The sequence below is a fragment of the Dipodomys ordii genome, unplaced genomic scaffold, assembly GCF_000151885.1.
Source record: "Dipodomys ordii isolate 6190 unplaced genomic scaffold, Dord_2.0 Scaffold7, whole genome shotgun sequence".
Lineage (NCBI taxonomy): Eukaryota > Metazoa > Chordata > Mammalia > Rodentia > Heteromyidae > Dipodomys > Dipodomys ordii.
Window position 1 is genome coordinate 4,199,801 of NW_012267223.1, and position 20,226 is coordinate 4,220,026.

Below are 20,226 nucleotides of genomic sequence, written 5' to 3' on the forward strand. Positions count from 1 at the left end.
GCCGCTGCTGGGCCTGGAACCGAAGGGCTGCGGCCGCCAGTCCCGGGCCGCGGGACTCCCGAAGACCATTTCCCACTTGAGTGTTCTCAGGGGCGCGAGGGGGAGGGGCGGCGACCCGCCCCGGGGTGCCAACGATCCCCGAACCCACGGGTGCCGGGTGGTTTGGAGAAGTTGGAGGTTGAGGCTGGAGCCAGAGACTCGGCGGGGCTGAACTTTCTTAGGCACCAAACGGCTTCTCGGCAGATCTGGGGGAACACGCAGCCAGGGGCACGCGGAAGCCCCACTACTTTAGGTTGCTTTTTTGACGCCCTCCCCCATTCGCCATCACTCTCTCTGGACGGATTTTGGGGCTGCGGAATTCCTTGATGAACTTGAGATTGGGGTGAAATCTACGAAGACTTGGGAGAAAACTATTTGACTTCAACTCCCAGGGAAAAGGAAAAATCAGATATTTTGCCCCAAAATAATGCAAAATGGAGCTAAGAGTGAGTACTACTAGATAGTGATGCTCCCGAGGGAATCTTGGTATCCTGTACCTGGTTTTATAGAGCTAGGTAGATAGGATTAGATTTAAATTTTTAAGCTGGGGCTTGCTAACTTTTTAACAAGAGAGATAGTGATGACTTTTGAATTGCATGTTGTGGAGGTCTTGTGTTTTTTTTTTATTTTTAATTTTTTTTCTCTCCCTCACCCCCATTCAATTTCAGCCTGTGTTCTTATATCACTTTGGAAAGGGAAAAGATAGTTACTCTTTAGGGGCAAAGATACCTTGGCAATAGCGAAATATGCCATTTAACAAAAATTTTCAAACATAGGAGACTATTGCAGTAAATTTGATGAAACCCTCATTTTACAAATGTTCATCTTGACAGTGATAGTATCTCATGAAGGCTTTTCTGTTCTTGAGACAGCTCTAAGGTGTTGCTGCTGGATTTCTCATCTCAGGTTGATTTCAGCGGCTGAAAACAGCTGTGTACTGTTTTATCATGCAGCTTGAGAAACCTGTTGATTTCTGAGGCAACTTGGGCCGCTGCTGCTTTAAAAGGTGTTTGTATTTTACATTTTCCAAATTATACTTTTATTTTTCTTTCAACAGGAAGGAGTCAAGACTGAGAACAACGATCATATTAATTTGAAGGTGGCGGGGCAGGATGGTTCTGTGGTGCAGTTTAAGATTAAGAGGCATACACCACTTAGTAAACTAATGAAAGCCTATTGTGAACGACAGGTGAGGAATTGATATGTGCACTTCCACTACATATATGTTAAAAAAAACTTCTTGACACTTAGTAACTAGATTGGCATAATATTACAACAATTCTGCGGTAGGATGAATATGCACCTATGTATCAGTTTTGTCATACACTTTATAGATTCCTCATAAAAGCCTTAGGATGGATTGGCTAGAATTGTGTGATCCTAGTACTATACCAGGAACAAATCTGTTACATTCATAAGACTTGGTAATAAACTCCCAAATAAAAGGAATTAATACTTTCATAAGAAAATAAGCTTGATTTTGTAGCCAGCCAGGGCAGTCAGCAACTAACCAGCCAAGATGTCAGAAGACTGACATCTGAGAATCCAGGTTTGAAGCCAACCAGCCCAGGAAAGTCCATGAGACTCTTATCTCCAATGAACCACCAGAAAACTGGAAGTGGCACTGTGGCTCAAGTGGTAGAGCACTCACCTTGAGATGAAGAGCTCAGGGACAGAGCCTAGGCCCAGAGTTCAAGCACCATGACTGACCAAAAAGAGACAGTGAGCTTGCTAAAATTTTTTGGTAATCTCTTTTTATATGTACTTTAAAAATGCCTAATGTCAGAACACATTTTGAATATTTTAACCAGTTTGGAAATTTAATATTAGTTTTAGGACATTGCAGTTTTTCTGAAACATGTGAAATGTGACATTCACCTTTTTTTTCCCCCTTTGATCATTCTGGTAGCTTAAGCTAGGGCCTGGGCAGTAACCCTGAACTTTTCCTGGCTTTGAACTGACCCTCAGATTTTAGCCTTCTTAGTAGGCTAAAGGCACCAGCGTCCTGCAACATTCAACTTTTTTTTGTTGTTGTTGCCAGTCATGGGGCTTGAACTCTGGGCCTGGGCACTGTCTCTGAGCTCTTGAGCAGGCCCTCTACCACTTGAGCCATAGCATCACTTCTGGTTTCCTGGTTGGAGATAAGCATCTCACAGACTTTCCTGCCTGGGCTGACTTTGAATCATGAATCTCAGATCTCAGCCTGCTGTATGGCTAGGGACTACAGGCATAAGCCATTAACATCCTGCAGACAGTTCGTTAGATTTGAACAGATTGTTTTGATAGATTAGTGTAAACTTCTAATCATAGGACCTTTATTCAAGGATGTGGAGTCTATACTAATAAGACAAAAGTAAATTTATAACTTTTGGAAGAATAACAAAAATCCTGGAACCTAGGGCAGTAAATGCAACAAAATGTGGCAGCAGAAGTATGTGTAAGATATAAAGATTGGTCCTTTTTTCTTTTTGGGTGTGTGTGTGTGTGCTTAACTCAGGATCTTGTACTCTTGTACTCTTAGCTATTTTATATGACTGGCACTATACCACTTGAATCACATCCCTACTTCCAGACAGACTCTTGGCTGGTTAGTTGCTGACTGCCTTGGCTGGCTTCAAAATCAAGATTTTCAGATCTCAGCCTCCTGAGGAGTTGGGATTACAGATGTGAGCCACTACTACTAGATACCCTTTAGGTGTTTGGGGTCTTTTTTTTTTTTTTTTTTGGCTGGTTGTGGGGCTTGAATTCTGGGCCTGGGTGCTGTCCCTGAGTACCGAGCTCTTCAGCTCAAGGCGAGCACTCTACCACTTGAGCCACAGTACCACTTCTGATTTTCTGATGGTTAATTGGAGATAGGAGTCTCAGGGACTTTTAACTGCCCAGCTGGCTTTGAACTGTGATCCTCAGACCTCAGCCTCCTCAGTAGCTTCGATTACAGGTGATAGCCACTGGCACCCGGCTACCCTTTAGGTTTTAAAACAAGGTCTCACTGTATAACCAGGCTGGACTCAAACTCAATCCTCTCAGCCTTTCCAATGCTGGAGTTGCAGGTGTTCATCAATATAATATTCATGTGTAAGTTGCAGTAGGATAAAACTGAGAGGTGGGTGTTTTTTTGTTTTTTTTTTTGCCATTGTCATTTATGGGGCTTGAACTCTGGGCCTGGGCACTGTCACTCAGCTCTTCAGCGCAAGGATAGTGCTCTACCACTTGAGCCACAGCACCACTTCTGATTTTCTGGTGGCTTATTGGAGATAAGAGTCTCGGGGACTTTCCTGTCCAGGCTAGCTTTGAACCTCGATGATTAGCTCTCATCCTCCTTGAGTAGCTAGGAGCCACAGGCGCCCAGCTTTTTTCCCTTTTTTTCTTTTGGTGGGTTGTGGGGCTTGAACTCTGGGTGCTATCCCTGAGCTCTTCAGCTCAAGGCTAGCATTCTACCACTTGAGCCACAGTACCACTTCCAGCTTTTGTCTGTGTATGTGATACTGAGGGATCAGACCCAGGGCTTCTTACATGCTAGGCAAGCACTCTACCGCGGAGCCACATTCCTAGCCTTTTCTTTTTTTCTCTCTCTCTTTTTTTTTTTGGTTGGTCGTGGGTCTTGAACTCTGGGCCAGGGCGCTGTCCCTCAGCGCTTCAGCTCAGGGTGAGTATTCCACCACTTGAGCCACAGCACTACTTCCCATTTTCTGGTGGTTTATTGGAGATAAGTCTCACAGACTTTTCCTTCCTGGGCTGGCTTTGAACCGTGATCCTCAGATCTCAGCCTTCTGAGTAGATAGGATTACAGGCATAAGCCATCTGCTCCCAGCTTTTGTTTTTTTGACAGTAATAGGGTTTGAACTCAAATCCTCATATTTGCTCTGTTACTACCACTTGAGCCGTTTCTCTCGCCCTCCTTTTTTTTCTCTCTCTGTGTATGTGTGTGCATGCACCTGCATGCATGCTAGGGCTCAAACTTAGAATCTTAGTTTTTTTTGGGGGGGGGTCACGGGGCCTGTACTCTGGGCCTGGGCACTGTCCCTCAGCTCTTCAGCTCAAGGCTAGTGCTCTACCACTGGAGCCACAGCACCACTTCCGGCTTTTTCTGTTGATGTGGTGCTGAGGAATCGAACCCAGGGCCTCATGCTTGCAAGGCATGCATTCTACCGCTGAGCTACCTTCCCAGCCCCTAGTATCTTAGTCTTGCTATGCTTTTTTGCTCATGGCTGGGGCTCTACCAATTGCATAATACATCTACTTCTGATTATGGGTGGCTCACCTGGTGATAAATCTCCAAGTTTAATTGAGTCAGTGGCTCATGTCTGTAATCCTAACAACTCAGGAAGATGAGAGCCCAGGTTCTGAAGTCGGCCTGGGCAGGAAAATCTGAGACTTTTTGCTTTTGTTCAGTTGTGGGGCTTGAACTCTGGGGTCTGGGCACTATCCTTCAGCTCTTCAGCTCAAGGCTAGTGCTCTACCATTCGATCCTTAGCACCCCTTCTGTATTTCTGGTGGTTTATTGGAGATAGTCTCACAGACTTTCCTGCCCAGGCTGGCTTTGAACCTTATCCTCAGATCTTAGCCTCCTTAGTAGCTAGAATTACAGGCGTGAGCTACCCAGCACCCAGCAGATTCTGAGACTCTTACCTCTGCTAAAGCACCAACAAAGCTAGAAATGGAGCTATGGCTCAAGTAATAAGTGAACTAGCCTTTAGCAAAAGAAGCTCAGAGATAGTGCCCAGGACCAACACATATACACACACATCTCCAAATTTGCCTTCTGGGCTGGCTTTTTTTTTTTTTTGTTGGTCATGGTGCCTGAACACTGTCCCTCAGCCCCCTCAGCTCTTCAGCTCAAGGCTAGCACCCTTTCACTTGAGCCAAAGTACCACTCCCACCTTTTTCTGCTTATGTGGTGCTGAGGAATCGAACCCAGGACCTCATGCTCGCAAGACAAACACTCTACCACTGAGCCACCTTCCCAGCCCCATGGCTTTGAACCTCCATCCTCAGATCTCAGCCTCCTCAGTAGCTAGGGTGGTTGGCATCAGCTAAACTGTGTGTCACATTGTGACTGTTCTACACATTGTATCCATATCAAATCCTCTATCACTCTCCCTTACTCTCTCCCCTTAGTCCAGCAATTTCAATAGGTTTCATTGTTCTTTTTTCATACATGCAAATAAACTTACTGTTCATCTTCATTTACTGTTTTTTAACCCTCCCCATTTGATTATCATTTTTGAGATGGGATTATGTGTTGCTTTTTGTTTGTGCTGGTCTGTGCTATTTGTTTTTGCCCATCATGGGGCTTGAACTCTGGGTCTGGCCATGTCCCTGAGAGGTTTTTTTTCCCCCTTAAGCCGGGCGCTGGTGGCTCACGCCTGTAATCCTAGCTACTCAGGAGGCTGAGATCTGAGGATCGCGGTTCAAAGCCAGCCCGGGCAGGAGAGACCGTGAGACTCCTATCTCCAATAAACCACCAGAAAACCGGGAGTGGCGCTGTAGCTCAAGTGGTAGAGTGCTCACCTTGAGCTGAAGAGCTGAGGGACAGCGCCCAGGCCCAGAGTTCAAGCCCCACGACCGACAAAAAAAAAACAAAAAACTAGCATTCTACCACTTGACTCACATCGCCACTTTCTGGGCTTTTCTGTTTATGTAGTACTGAGGAATCCAACCCAGGGCCTCATGCATACTAGACAAGCACTGTACCACTTTGAGCCACAGCTCCACTTCAGTTTTTAGTGGTTAATTTGAGATGAGTCCCCTGGGGACATTTCTGCTCAGGCTGGCTTTGAACTGAGATCCTCTGATCTTAGCTTCCTAAGTAACTAGGATTGTAGGTATGAGCGACCAGCGGTGAGGATACCTCCAATAAAAGATTAAAAATAGTAGAAAAGTGGGCTGGGAAGGTGTCTCAGTGGTAGAGTCCTTGCCTTGCATGCATGAGGTCCTCGGTTCTATTCCTCAGCACCACATAAACAGAAAAATCCAGAAGTGCTGTGGCTCAAGTGGTAGAGCACTAGCCTTGAACTGAAGAGCTGAGGAACAGCGTTCAGGTCCCACTAACCAAACAAAATAGAAAAGTGGAGATGTGGCTTAAATGGCACAGTGCTCAGGCCCTGAGTTCAAACTGTTAGGACCACCACAAAGACAAAAGGTAAAACTTTGCCATTAATGTTTTGGCATTGAGTTGTTAATTTGTACAATCACAAGTTTTAGTGTTATTTCACCTGTGGGTATTGCATGTAGATTTTCAAGGAAAGATTTGCTGTGGAAATGGAATGTATTAATCACTTAACAAGAGTCGTTTTTGTCAGTAGTGAGTTAGGGCCTCACATTTGATGAGCAGGTGTTCTTCCACTTGACCACATCCCTCCAACCCTTCTATTTTAGGTGTTTTTGAGGTAAGATGTCCTTTAGGAGGCCTAGATATGGTCCTCAGGTATATTTCTGTAACTGGGATATCAAATATGACCCACCCGACTTTTTCTGTTGATAGTATCTCCTGCCTGGTTTACAGAAGTATTTTAAAAGGAAAGCAGTATGATCTTATGGGTAGATTTGTACATATGCAGTGATACCTTTTTAGAGAAGAAAAGTCTCACAAATGGTTTTTTTTTTTTTTTTTTTTGGTCCGGTCGTGGGGCCTGAACTCTGGGCCTGGGCGCTGTCCCTCAGCTCTTCAGCTCCAGGCTAGCGCTCTACCACTTGAGCCACAGCACAACTTCCGGCTTTTTTTTTTTTTTTTTTTGCTTATGTGGTGCTGAGGAATCTAACCCAGGGCCTCATGCATGCAAGGCAAGCACTCTACCACTGAGCCACCTTCCCAGCCCTCACAAATGTTTACTGAACACTTTGTTTCATTATTTAGTCTTAGAAACTGAGCTGAGTTTTCTGTGAAATTGGTATGTAATAAGCTTATGTAACAGTTGTACTTTATAATTTGGAATGATACAGGAGTCACTTTGTTTCCTTGTCTTCATTTGGTTATTAACAGCTTTTCTCTTCCCCCACTTTCTCTTTGTCTGCTAAGTAATACCTCATAAGTGAAATATAGTATCGCAGAAGGGCAGGTTTATAATGTTAGTATAAATATAGCTAGAAGCCAGGTGCTGGTGGCTCATGCCTCTAATCCTAGTTACTCAGGAGACTGAGCTCTGAGGATCATGGTTCAAAGCTAGCCAAACCATTCAGAAAACCAGAAGTGATGCTGTGGCTCAAGTGGTAGAGCTCTGGACTTGAGCTGAAGAGCTGAGAGTGGCCAGGCCCAGAGTTTAAGCCCCATGCCCGACAAAAAAACAAAAACAAAATACAGCTAGAACCCAAGCACACTATACTTTTTTTTTTTGGTCCTGGGATTTGAACTTGGGATCCTGGGTACTGTTCCTGAGCCTCTTTGTGCCATAGAGCCACTTTTGGCTTATTCTGTTTATGTGATATTGGGATATCAAACCCAGGGCTTCATGCATGCTAGGCAAGCACTCAACCACTAAGCCATCTTCCAACCACTTCCCTCCCCCGGCTTTCCACTGAGATCTTAGATCTTAGCCTCCTGAGTAGCTAGGATTACAGATGTGAGCCACCAGTGCCTGGGTGCTTGGCTATGTAAGACTTATTCCAAACTACTCAGAAAAAGCAGGAAGTAGCACTGTGGCTCAAGTGATAGAACACTATCCTTGGGCAGAAGAAACTGAAGGATAAAAGCTGGGGGCCAGTGGTTCACACCTGTAATCCTAGCTACTCCAGGAGGCTGAGATCTGAGGATCACAGTTGAAAGCCATCTCGAGCAGGAAAGTCTGTGAGGCTGTGGCTCAAGTGGTAGAGCGCTCACCTTGAGCTGAAGAGAGCAGGGACAGTGCCCAAGCCCAGAGTTCAAGCCCCACAACCGAAAAGATTGAGATCTGAGGATTACAGTTCAAAGTCAGCCTGGTTGAAAAGTCTGTGACTGTTATCTCCAATTAATCAGCAAAAAGTTAAAAGGGATATGACTCAAGTAGTAAACCTCCAGCCTTGAGTGAAAAAGAGCAAAAGGTCCTGAGTTCGTTCCTAATACTAACACACAAAAAATGTGAAGTATGATTTCACGTTTATTGCTGTCTTGCCATCCCATCAGTACTTACTGAGCAGCACCCACTGTGTAAAGGATATGGGGCTAAACCAGACAGATACTGTGCCTTTCCCTCCATGTTGCCGACTATACTTAGCCAGCTGGTTCTATAGGGAAGTTGTAAAGACTGACAGCGTAACTGCTTGTTTTCTGGTCAGAATGTCTTGACAACTCCAGGGTGAAAAATACACTGTGGGGGTTAAAATTAAGGACTGGAAAAATTTTATTTTGATCACTCATACCTTTTAAAGCATATGGTAGAGTTTTTCTCCTTTTAGAAGGTTTATATTTTGTTTAATTCTTCGGTACAATACTGGGGAAGCAAACCAAATCCCTACGTATGTTAGGTAAAACTACCCATTATTCCAGCCAATTGACTTAATGTCCCAACTTTGGAGAAATCCCTAAGATTTTACACACACATTGAAGTGTTAACATATTGATGACTGTCTTTGATTATCTCAGTTTATCCACCATATATTTTACCATATACACATTTTTAGTTAAATGAAGTTCTTATTTCTTGATAATGCCTTTTTTTTTTTTACACTATTTTAGGGTTTGTCAATGAGGCAGATCAGATTCCGATTTGATGGGCAGCCAATCAATGAAACAGACACACCTGCACAGGTAAAAATCTATACTAATTAGGAAATTATCCCTCAATGTTTTTTCTTTTTTAACTGTCTGAATTCCTGAAATTTCAGATGTTAGCATATAATTCTTGCAGAAATGAAGTTATGTGAAATGTGGCCAAAGGAGAACAGAATGGAAGGAGTAGGAGTAAATTCAGGAAATGCCAAATAGTTTATTCAGTAAAGGGAATAATTTGGTGACTTAATAATCTCCCCCTTTGGTATTAATGAGTATTATTTGGAAAAAAAAAAAAAAACTCCTGTCTACTACCTCAGTGTAATTTCCTCTTGTTTTCATGCCTAGGGTTTTCCACATGTAACTGGCTGTTGATCTTATTTTAGCTTGTTACGGTGGAATGGATTTGCTTTTGTCTATCCTTAAGTCTAGCTGTTAGTCTTATAGGTTATAGTTTTAAGATTGACAAAAAGATATTGACAATAGGCAAATTTTCAAACCCTTACTATAAAAATAAGATGGTCCAGTGCTGGTGGCTCACATCTGTAAAAAAAATCCACAAAGCTTATAAGAGATTTCCAGTCACACAAAATTATAGAACCAACTTCAGTAATACACAAAGAAATTAAAGAATCAGAGACCACCACCTTTCCTTCTTTCTTTCAGTTGTACTGCGGGGGCGGGGGGTGGTGGTGTTAAAATCAGGACCTCAAGATTGGGAAGCCACAGCGCAGCCACATGAGCCACTACTTCAAAACTGATTATCAGGCTTTTTCTGAGTAGTTTATTCAAAGTCTCATGGACTTTCCTGTCCAGGCTGGCTTGGAACAGCAATCCTCAGATCTCAGGTTCCTAAGTAGCCAGGATTATGGGTGTGAGCTACTGGCACCCACCATTTTTATTTTTTTGCCAGTTGTGGGGGCTGAACAATGGGCCTGGGTGTTGTCCCTCAGCTATTCAGCTCAAGGCTAGTGCCCTACCACTTGAGCCACAGCGCCACTTCTGGCTTTTTCTGCTTATGTGGTGCTGATGAATCGAACCCAGGGCTCATGCTTGCAAGGCAAGCACTCTTATCACTGAGCCAACTTCCCAGCCCCATTTTTTTTTTTTTTAAACTCTTGTCTGCATTTAAAAATTCCAGTCCTGGAGAAAAGATACTGACAGTGGTTTAATCCTTTGTACTACTGAATTTCTGTTTTAATTGCTCAGTAAAAAATAGGGATAAATATAGCATGAGTGAAGTAGCACTTTCAGATGCGGGTATATTGATACATCTTCGTACTTGACATACATTAATGTTTTCAAAGGACTTTACATTGGTGACAGTCTCCATGCAGCAACTTTATTTTGTGGCCACCAGGAGGTGCCAGTTTCTCCTGAGAAGTAGGGAAAAATTAATCTGTTTAAATGGGAAGAACAAGTTTCCCTGTAAAACTGTTTCAATATGTAAATATTATGTTCCATAGAGTATTACTTGTTCAAAAAAACAATAGAATAGATGACATCTTACCATTCTTTAATTTTTTGGTGCCTATACGAGGGGCTGAACTGAGGCCTGGACATGATCCCTGATTCCAGTCCTAGAGTTTGAACTCAGTGACTCGGTGTCCGAGCACTGTCCTTGAGATTTTTTTGATCCAGGCTTTTCCCTCTTGGACCACAGCTCCTCTCCTGGCATTTTGGTGGTTATTGGAGAAAAGGGTTAATGACAGTCTTATGGGCTTTATTGCCTATGCTAGTTTCAAACTGATCTCCAGATCTCAGCCTGGAGTAGGTAGGATAATAAGCATGAGCCACTGGCACCTGCCTTTTTGTGCTGGTCCTGGACTTTGAACTGTGTGGGCCTGGTCTCTTTCATTGAGCTTCTTTTCCTTGAGGGGTAGCACTATCATTTGAGTCACAACTCCACTTCAGCCTTTTTCTGAATTGTTTATTGGAGATAAGGGCCTTTGAACTAAGATCCCTAATAGCCCACCTGAGTAGCTAGGATTGCAAGTGTGAGCCTTTGGCTGGGAAAGCAGTTCTAAACACTTGCTTACTCTAGTGCCTAGAGGTAACCAGTTTTGTGCATAAGTAAGAATAGACTGGTATCTATACATGCATGTGCCTTTTACACATAAATGTGTAAAAAAAAAGTAATACTATAGGCTGTTTATCTCTTAGTTTTTAGCCTAATGTAGAATGTTTCGTGTATCAGTGTACCATATTTCATATATGAATTTCTATGGATATTTTTAAAAAAATTTCCAGTGTTTTTCTTTTTTTTTCCCCCCTTTTTTGAGATAGGTTGTCACTGTGAAACTGTAGACTGAGTTTGAACTTTTGGTTCACTTGCCTTTAGCCTCCTGTTGCTGATATTACAGGCACCCACAATTCCTGGCTTAGAAAATGTCTTGCTAAGCTGGGTACCAATGGCTCGTGCCTGTTAATCCTAACTGCTCAGGAAGCTAAGATCTTAGTATTATGGTTCAAAGCCAGCCCAGGCAGGAAAGTCCATGAGACTTTTTATCTCCAATTAACCATCAGAAAACCAGAAGTGGAGTGTGGCTCCAAAATGGTAGTGGTGGTGTGCTATACTTGAGCAAAAAAGCTCAATGACCATGCCCAGGATCTGAGTTCAAGCCCAACAACTTACACCCCCCCCAAAAAAAAATTAAATAAAATCTTTCTAAATTCAAACAGTATTATAGCACACACAGCACCCTTCTGCGGACATTGGTGGATTTTTTTTTTCCTCTGCTAGTTACTGGGGTTCAAATTCAGGGCCTGGTGCTGCTAGACAAGTAGTTTACCACTTGCCATGCCTCAGCCCTTTTGCCTTATTTTTCTCATAGGGAGTCTTAATTTTTGGCTGGTCACGAATACAGTCTTCATTCTTAATACTTGCCACTTAAATCTCCTGTAGAGTTGACATGACAGCTATACCCTAGTATTCCCAGTTAATTGATTAAGAATGGGTTAGGTATATGGTATATAAATAGGATACTCCTGATTTCCTGAGAATCTGGGATCATAGGCATGAACCATTGCATCTGGGAGAGAGAGAAAGAAAGAGGGGGTGTGGGTGTGGGTATGGTGTGTGTGGTATGTCCTAGGGCTTGAACTCTGGGTTGGACACTGTCCCTGAGCTTTTTTGTTCAAGTCTATAGCACTCTATCACTTGACATAGCTCCACTACCAGCATTTTTTGGTGGTTAATTGGAGATTGGAATTTCAGAAACTTTCTTTCCCTTGGCTACTGTTAAACCATGATCCTCAGATCTCAGCCTACTTTGTAGCTTCTATATTAAACTTTTTTTTTTTTTAACCAGTCCTGGGCTTGAACTCTGCCTGGGCACTGTCCCCAAGTTTCTTTTTCTCAAGGCTAATACTCTACCACTTGAACTACAGCACCACTTCTGGCTTTTTCTGTTTTTCCGTACTGAGGAATCGAATCCAAGGCTTCATATATGCTAGGCAAGCATTCTATCAGTAAGCCACATTCCCAGCCCCAAACTTTTATATTTTTATGTTAATACTACAGTGGAACTGAGAGCCTTGTAAAGCTCCTTCAGCTTTTGTTATTCATGACTGGTACTTTACCACTTGAACCACACTTCTAGTCAGGTATTGCTACTTGTTAATTTGATGCAGAATCTTCAGACTTTACCATGGCTGGCTTTGAAACAAGCTCCTCAGACTTCAGCCTCATTCATAGGTAGATTACAGACATGAGCCACTGGTGTCTAGCTTTCCTTCCTCCTATCCCTCTTTCTTTGAGACAAAGTTGGTTATAGCCCAGACTGGACTTTAATCATATCATCCTATCTTTCTCTCTGCTGGGATTACAGGTGACTGCCTTTATACTAGCTTGCATTAAACTGTGACGTCATTAGTGAACTCTGGAATAGAGTAGAATTTTTGCGTACTTTTCAAGATATTTAAGTCGGAAAACACAAAGATTCAAAGAATGTAATCAGTGATCTTAATTCTAAATTTTGTTCTTTCTTTCTTATGCTAGTTGGAAATGGAGGATGAAGATACAATTGATGTGTTCCAGCAGCAGACAGGAGGTGTCTACTAAAAAAGGGAACCTGCTACTTTGCTCCAGAACTTTGTTCTTACCAAGAATACATTCTTAATTAGAAAACTGCAATTTGGTTCCACCACATCCTGACTACTACAGTATAGTTTTCTCTATTCTTTCATTTTCCCCTTCCCCATTCCTTTATTGTACATAAAGTAACTGGTGTATGTGCACAAGCATATTGCTTTTCTTTTTTCTTTTTCTTTTTTTTTTCTTTTAAACTAAATGGCCAATGGTATATTTTGATTGACATCAAATGGAGATGGGATGGGGAAAAATACTGGTCCTGTGAAAATATCCCCCTTCTCCATTCGTGGCATGCTCATTCAGCTTTTATCTTTATATTTCAGTAAGTTATTTTGCTCTCACTGTTTTAACAAAAAAAAGAAAAAAACAACAAAAATCCTTGCATACCTTGTTTGATTGGAGAATTTTAATGTTTTCATTTATCATTGTAAAACCAAGGACAATTTTATAACTTTTTTGTACGTAGCTGTTACATGTAGGGCAATCTGTCTTTAAGTAGGGGTAAATTACTCTTAAAAAAAAAAAGAATCCTAGATAGTTTTCCCTTCAAGTCAAGCGTCTTGTTGTTTAAATAAACTTCTTGTTTAAAATGAGCTGTTTTTTTTATTACAAAGATGAAACAAATAATACGAAACAATAAACAATAACATGAAACAAAAAATAGGCTTGCTTAAAAGTACCATTTCACAGAAGTAATAACAAAGTTAAACAAATGTCTTAGCTTGGAAAGGCTTGAGGAGGAGCCTATTCAAATCCTGCAACTTAGCAAAAAATGTGGGTCATGATTGGGATCAAGTCCACAATGCTTTTTTTTTTTTTTGGTCGGTAGTGGGGCTTGAACTCTGGGCCTGGGCACTGTCCCTCAGCTCAAGGCAAGTGCTCTACCGCCACAGCACCACTAACGGTTTTCTGGTAGTTTATTGGGGATAAGAGTCTCAGGGATCCTTTCTGCCCGGGCTGGCTTTGAACCGAGATCCTCAGATCTCAGCCTCCTGAGTAGCTAGGATGACAGGAGGGAGCCACTGGCACCCAGCCACAGTGCTTTCTTTTAGAACCATTGCCTGAATCCAGGTGGGGTAATACGGACACATGGTAGGCTAGGTTGTGATTGTTCTCTCTGCTGATAAATCACCATTTGAGCTTCATTTTGTTTAAAGAGTACACCCTAACCTAGCAAAGGTTTTGTTCATAATTGTTAGTTGTTGGGAGACAGAAAATACCTATGTGTGTTTGGAGCCTTAAGGCATTAGATACACAGGACAAGACAATTCAAGTTGGTGTATGGAGAGAACTAACATTTGTGTTTCATTGCTGTTATGGCACTGGAGCTTGAATTTGAGACTTAAACTCTGTTTTTTCAGTCACTTCTAGTACAGTACTGCTTGAGCCAAACCTTCAGTTCTGGCCTTTTTTTTTTTTTTTTTAATGGGGGGGATCCTTGAGATTGAACTTGGGCCCTAAGCATTGTCTCTGAACTTTGTTTTTTTTTTGGGGGGGTGGGGAGGGGAGGCTTGAACTCTGATCGGTAATCCTCACATCTCAGCCTCCTGAGTAGCTAGGATTACATGCAAGAGTCACCAGAGCCTGGCTTAAGTTTTAAGGGTTTTTTTTGCCTGCTTATGTAGTGCTGAGGAATGGAACCCAGGGCCTCATGTGTGCAAGGCAAGTGCTCTACACTGACCCACCTTCCCAGCACCCCTGGCTCCGCTTTTTATTTTTTTGGGTCTGGTTGTGGGGCCTGAACTCTGGGCCTGGGCCCTGTCCCTCAGCTCTTCAGCTCAAGGCTAGCGCTCTACCACTTGAGCCACAGCGCCACTTCCGGCTTTTTTTTTCTGCTTATGTGGTGCTGAGGAATCGAACCCAGGGCCTCATGCATGCAAGGTAAGCACTCTGCCACTGAGCCACCTTCCCAGCCATCTGTTTTTATTTCTTTACAGTATGGGAGTTAGAATTCAGCCTCACATTCTAGGATTTTGTGTGTGGGGGGGGGTCCTATACTTCTGGTTTTCTAGTGGCCAATTGGACATAAAAGAGTCACAGACTTTCTTGCCCAGGCTGGCTTCAAACTGCAATCCTCATACCTCGGCCTCCTGAGTAACTAGAATTAGAGTTCTGTACTACCAGCCTCCAGGGCTCCAGTTTAGGGATTAGGGTTTCCCTTGGGTCAGCTCCAGACCTTGTTTTATGTAACAGATTATTGGAGTGAGCCACCACTTCCATAGTGTTGGAATAGCAGTGTCATCCTTTTGCCTCAGCTGGCTTTTGTGTTCTAGTACTGGGACAGGAAATCAGAACCTTGTTCTCTCTTTTAGCTTTATTTATTTATTCATTTTTTGGTCAGTCGTGGGGCTTGAATTTGGCCTGCACACTGTCCCCTGAGCTCTTCAGCTCAAGGCTAGCGCTCTACCCCTTGAGCCACAGCACCACTTCTGGTTCTGAATGGTTTATTGGAGATAAGAGTCTCACAGACTTTCCTGCCTGGGCTGGCTTTGAGCTGTGATCCTCAGACCTCAGACTCCTGAGTAACTAGGAAGACAGGCTTGAGCCACCAACACTCGGCTCATTTAGCTTTTTTTACTCAAGGGTGAGTCACAGTTTCACTTCCTGCTTTTTGGTGGTTAATTGGAGACAGGAGTCTCCTGGAATTCCCTACCTGGGCTAACTTTGAACCACAATCTGTAGAGAGCTTCCTGAGTAGTTAGGATTATAGGTGTGAGCCTCTGTTGCCTGGCTGACAGTTTTTTGTTTTTTGTTTTTTTTTTAGTTTAGCCCATGCTGGCCTTAACTGTTGATTGTCCTGCCTCAAACTATTGAGTTACTTGGATTATGGATATTTTCTATCATAACCTGGTGAGGTAGATAAAAGTTTTTGCCGTGCTGAATATCAAACCATATTTATATACTAAGCACATGGTTTATACTAGCTCAATGATGGGAGCTAGCTAACTTGGGAGTAGCTAAGATTATACATGTGAGCCAGTTTTGTTATTAGAGTATAGTACAGAGAGATTATTATTCCCTAAGTCATGAATGCGATTATAATGAGTATAATTCTTTTTTTTTGGGGGGGTGGTCCGGTTGTGGGGCCTGAACTCTGGGCCTGAGTGTTGTCCCTCAGCTCTTCAGCTCAAGGCTAGCACTCTACCTCTTGAGCCACAGCGCCACTTCCGGCTTTTTTCTTTTTGCTTATGTGGTGCTGAGGAATCAAAACCAGGACCTCATGCATGCAAGGCAAGCGCTCTACCACTGAGCCACCTTCCCAGCCCTATAATGCGTATAATGCTTTTGGACAGTGTCACCACTTCACTTTCCCTTAGTTTCCCCTCCCATCCTTGCCCACAAGTTGCATAGTTCTTTATTATGTGTGTGTGTTCTGGTCTTGGGGCTTGAGCTCAGGTTCTGGGTACTCTGAGATTTTTCTGCTTAATGTAAGCACTCTAATGCTTGAGCCACAGCTCAAGTTCCAGATTTTTGGTGGTTAATTGGAGGTAAGTCTCATAAACTTTCCTGCTCTAGCTGGCTTTGAACTATGATCCTCAGATTTCACCCTTATGAGTAGATAGGGGGCTGGGAAGGTGGCTCAGTGGTAGAGCACTTGTCTTGCATGCCAGAGGCCCTGGGTTCGATTCCTCAGCACCACATAAGCAAAAAGAAAAAAGCCGGAAATGGTGCTGTGGCTCGAGTGGTAGAGCGCTAGCCTTGAGCTGAAGAGCTGAGGGACAGCGCCCAGGCCCAGAGTTCAGGCCCCATGACCGGAAAAAAAAAAAAAAATACATGAGTAGATAGGAATACAGGCTTGGGCCTCCAGCATAAGTAACTTTTAGATTTAAAAAAAAAAAATGCTTAAACTAGCCTTGAGCTGAAGAGCTCAGGGACAGGGCCCAGGCCCAGAGTTCAAGCCCCATGACAGACAAAAAAACAAAAGCAAAGTACTTAAGTGATGATCTGAAGGGGATGACTCAAAGGTTAAGTTCTGTATGTAGCAAATACATATGTGCCAAACTGAGACTGGCTTTTCTAGTGGTTAGCTAGTGAAAAGAGTTATTCTGGGTGAAACATAATTAGAACAGTGCATATAAACAGGTTGGAATTTAATCTGTTGTTTGGAATGTGGAGTGTTATTTCCCTGTAAGTAGTGACATGTGACCACCCGAGGTGGGTCATTTTGGAAGTTAATTCTGTGGCCTCTGGGAAGCTCTTAAAGTCTAAGAATTGTCATATATTTGCTTTATAATTCATGTTTCAATCACATATTTTGCAGCTAACTGGGCTACAAGTTATAGAATTTGGAATGCTAAAGGAAAAATGTCCCCACACCTTTCTGGACCTGTCTTTGTTAATTTGAGTTTTTACTTTTATTTTTGCAAAAGAAGCTAAATTCATCTCCAGAAGATCAATGCTGATTGGCAGGTTGCTTTTTTGTTTTGTTTTTACTTTTCCTTTAGTTAAGAAAAGTAGCATAGAAGCTGGGTGTCAGTGGCTCATGCCTGTAATCCTAGCTACTCAGGAGTGTGAGATCTGTGGACTGCGGTTCAAAGCCAGCCTGGGCAGGAAAATCTGTGAGACTCTTAATTGCCAATAAATCACTGTAAATGGTGCTGTGGCTCAAGTGGTAGAGTGCTAGATTTGAGCTGAACAAACAGCTCAGGGACAGTGCCCAAGCCCAGAGTTCAAGCCCCATCACACACACACACACACACACACACACACACACACACACACACGTAGCATAGAATTGAGAAAAAGAATGTAAGCTAAGCCATTTAAAAAAAAATTTTTTTTTGGTGGGTCCGGTCGTGGGGCCTGAACTCTGGGCCTGGGCGCTGTCTCTCAGCTCTTCAGCTCAAGACTAGCACTCTACCACTTGAGCTACAGCGCCACTTCTGGCTTTTTTCTTTTTGCTTATGTGGTGCTGAGGAATCGAACCCAGGGCCTCAGGCATGCAAGGCAAGTGCTCTACCACTGAGCCACCTTCCCAGCCCTAAGCCATGTTTTATATATAGACATGGATCACGGTTTGAAGCTAGCCCAGGCAGAAAATACCGTGAGACTTTTTGTAGGTTCTGGGGCTTGAACTCAGGTCCTGGGAATTGTCTTTGAGCTCTTTCACTCAAGGCTAGCACTTTACCACTTTGGGTCCGGTTATGGGGCTTGAACTCTGGGCCTGGGTGCTGTCCCTCAGCTCTTCAGCTCAAGGCGAGCGCTCTACCACTTGAGCTACAGCGCCACTTCCGGTTTTCTAGTGGTTTATTGGAGATAGGAGTCTCATGGTCTTTCCTGCCCGGGCTGGCTTTGAACCGCGATCCTCAGATCTCAGCCTCCTGAGTAGCTAGGATTACAGGCGTGAGCCACCAGCGCCCAGCTCTGTTTTTGTTTTTACTGTGATCCAGGACACACAGATTAGGCTGAACTGTGGGGAGCTGTAGTGTTTGACTGCTTTTGAACTACAATAGCAGCTGCTTATAATTAACAATTTAGGTTTTGGAGGTATTTAATGTGTGTGTGTGTGTGTGTGTGTGTGTGTGTGGTGCCTGGTTTTGGAGGTATTTAATGTGTGTGTGTGTGTGTGTGTATGTGTGTGTGGTGCCTGGTTTTGGAGGTATTTAATGTGTGTGTGTGTGTGTGTGTGTGTGTGTGTGTGTGGTGCCTGGTTTTGGAGGTATTTAATGTGTGTGTGGTACCTGGTGTAGACCAAACCCAGGAACCTTCATTTGCCAACTCTAGCACTAAGCTATGCTTCAATGTATGCGCTTTAACATTGGTGGTTATGTGCTTTTTAACTTGGTTAAGTGACTAAATTAATGCATGCTCTAATGAGAAGAATTTCTACAAACATTACCTCTTTAATACCAATCTTGCTGAGTAACCCTTAAGTGTATTACTTGTTTGTGATTTAACCACCCATATTAACATATATTCTAAGTTCATCACTTTAAAAGCCAAATATAGTATTCATCTGTCCATCCTTTTTTTAGCTGCATCTTTACCAAAAAAGAGAAAAGTGTGCTATTAGGAGAGACAGCCCTAGAAATTTATTTGCATAAAAACAAAAAAGTGAGCCCAGCAGAGTGGTAGCCTATAATCCACCCAGGTAGAAGGATCACATGTTCAGGGCTTGTGTAGGCCTTACAATGAGACCATCTAAGAAACTAAAGAGCTCTGTGCTGGCCAGGTGCTGGTGGCTCACACCTGTAATCCTAGCTACTCAAGCTGAGATCTGAAGATTAAAGCCAGCTCAAGCAGGAAAGTCTATGGAGACTCATCTCCAATAAACCTCCAGAAAACTGTAAGTGGCCCTGTGGCTCAAGTGGTAGAGCACTAGCCTTGAACTGAAGAGCTGAGCGACAGTGCCCAGGCCCAGAGTTCCAGAGTTCAAGTCCTACAACCAACAACAACAACAAAAGATATGCTGGGTGCCGGTAGCTCACACTTATAATCCTAGCTATTCAGGAGGTTGAGATCTAAGGATCATGGTTCAAAACCAGCCCGGGCAGGAAAAGTCCATGAGACTTTATTTATTTTTTTTTATTTTGTCAGCCATGGGGCCTGAACTCTGGGCCTGGGCACTGTCCCTCAGCTTTTCAGCTCAAGGCTAGCACTCTACCACTTGAGCCACAGCACCACTTCCAGCTTTTTTCTTTTTACTTATATGGTGCTGAGGAATGGAACCCAGGGTCTCATGCATGCAAGGCAAGCGCTCTACCACTGAGCCACCTTCCCAGACCCTCAGGAGACTCTTATCTCCCATAAACCACTCAGAAAAACAGAAGTGGTGCTGTCTCAAGTATAGCGCTAGCCTTGAGCTGAAGAGCTGAGGACAGACAGCACCCAGGCCCAGAATTCAAGCCCCACAACTGACAAAAAAAAAAAAAAGAAAAAGATCTGTATGCTATGGCTCCTGCCTATAATCCTAGTTACTTAGGAGGCTGAGATCTGAGAATCACAGTTCAAAGCCAGCCAGGGCAGGAAAGTCCATGAGACTTTTTTTTTCTTTCTTGCTAGACCTTTTTCATTGGTGCTGGTGCCCTACTATTTGAGTCATGGCTCCATTTCTGGATTTTTGCTGGTTAATTGGAGATAAGTGTTTCAGGGATTTTCCTGCCCAGGCTGGCTTCAACCACGATTCTCAGATCTCAGCTTTGAACTCTGGGCCTGGGCACCATCCCCACTCTCTTCAGCTCAAGGCTAGTGCTCTACCACTTGAACCACACCACCACTTCTGGTTTTCTAGTGGTTTATTAGAGATAAGAGTCTCATGGACTTTCCTGCCCGGATTTTCCTGCCTGGGCTGGCTTTGAACCTCAACCCTCAGATTTCAGCCTCCTGAGTAGCTAGTATTACAGGCGTGAGGCACTGGCCCCTGGCAGATCTCAGCTTTTTGAATAGCTAAGGTTACAGTCAGGAGCCTCCT

The 20,226-nt window shown here is 43.3% G+C and overlaps 1 protein-coding gene across 1 annotated transcript in view; it reads left to right on the forward strand.

The window, feature by feature from the left end:
- Sumo2 (small ubiquitin-like modifier 2) overlaps positions 1 to 13,340 on the forward strand; it is a 13,950-nt gene extending 610 nt beyond the window's left edge. Inside the window, exons 2-4 of the mRNA XM_013008837.1 lie at positions 1,097 to 1,228; positions 8,690 to 8,761; positions 12,723 to 13,340. Of these exons, the coding sequence (XP_012864291.1) occupies positions 1,097 to 1,228; positions 8,690 to 8,761; positions 12,723 to 12,785 (267 nt within the window). The 3' untranslated portion in view covers positions 12,786 to 13,340. The remainder of the gene's footprint in view (positions 1 to 1,096; positions 1,229 to 8,689; positions 8,762 to 12,722) is intronic.
- Positions 13,341 to 20,226: the final 6,886 nt, after the last annotated feature.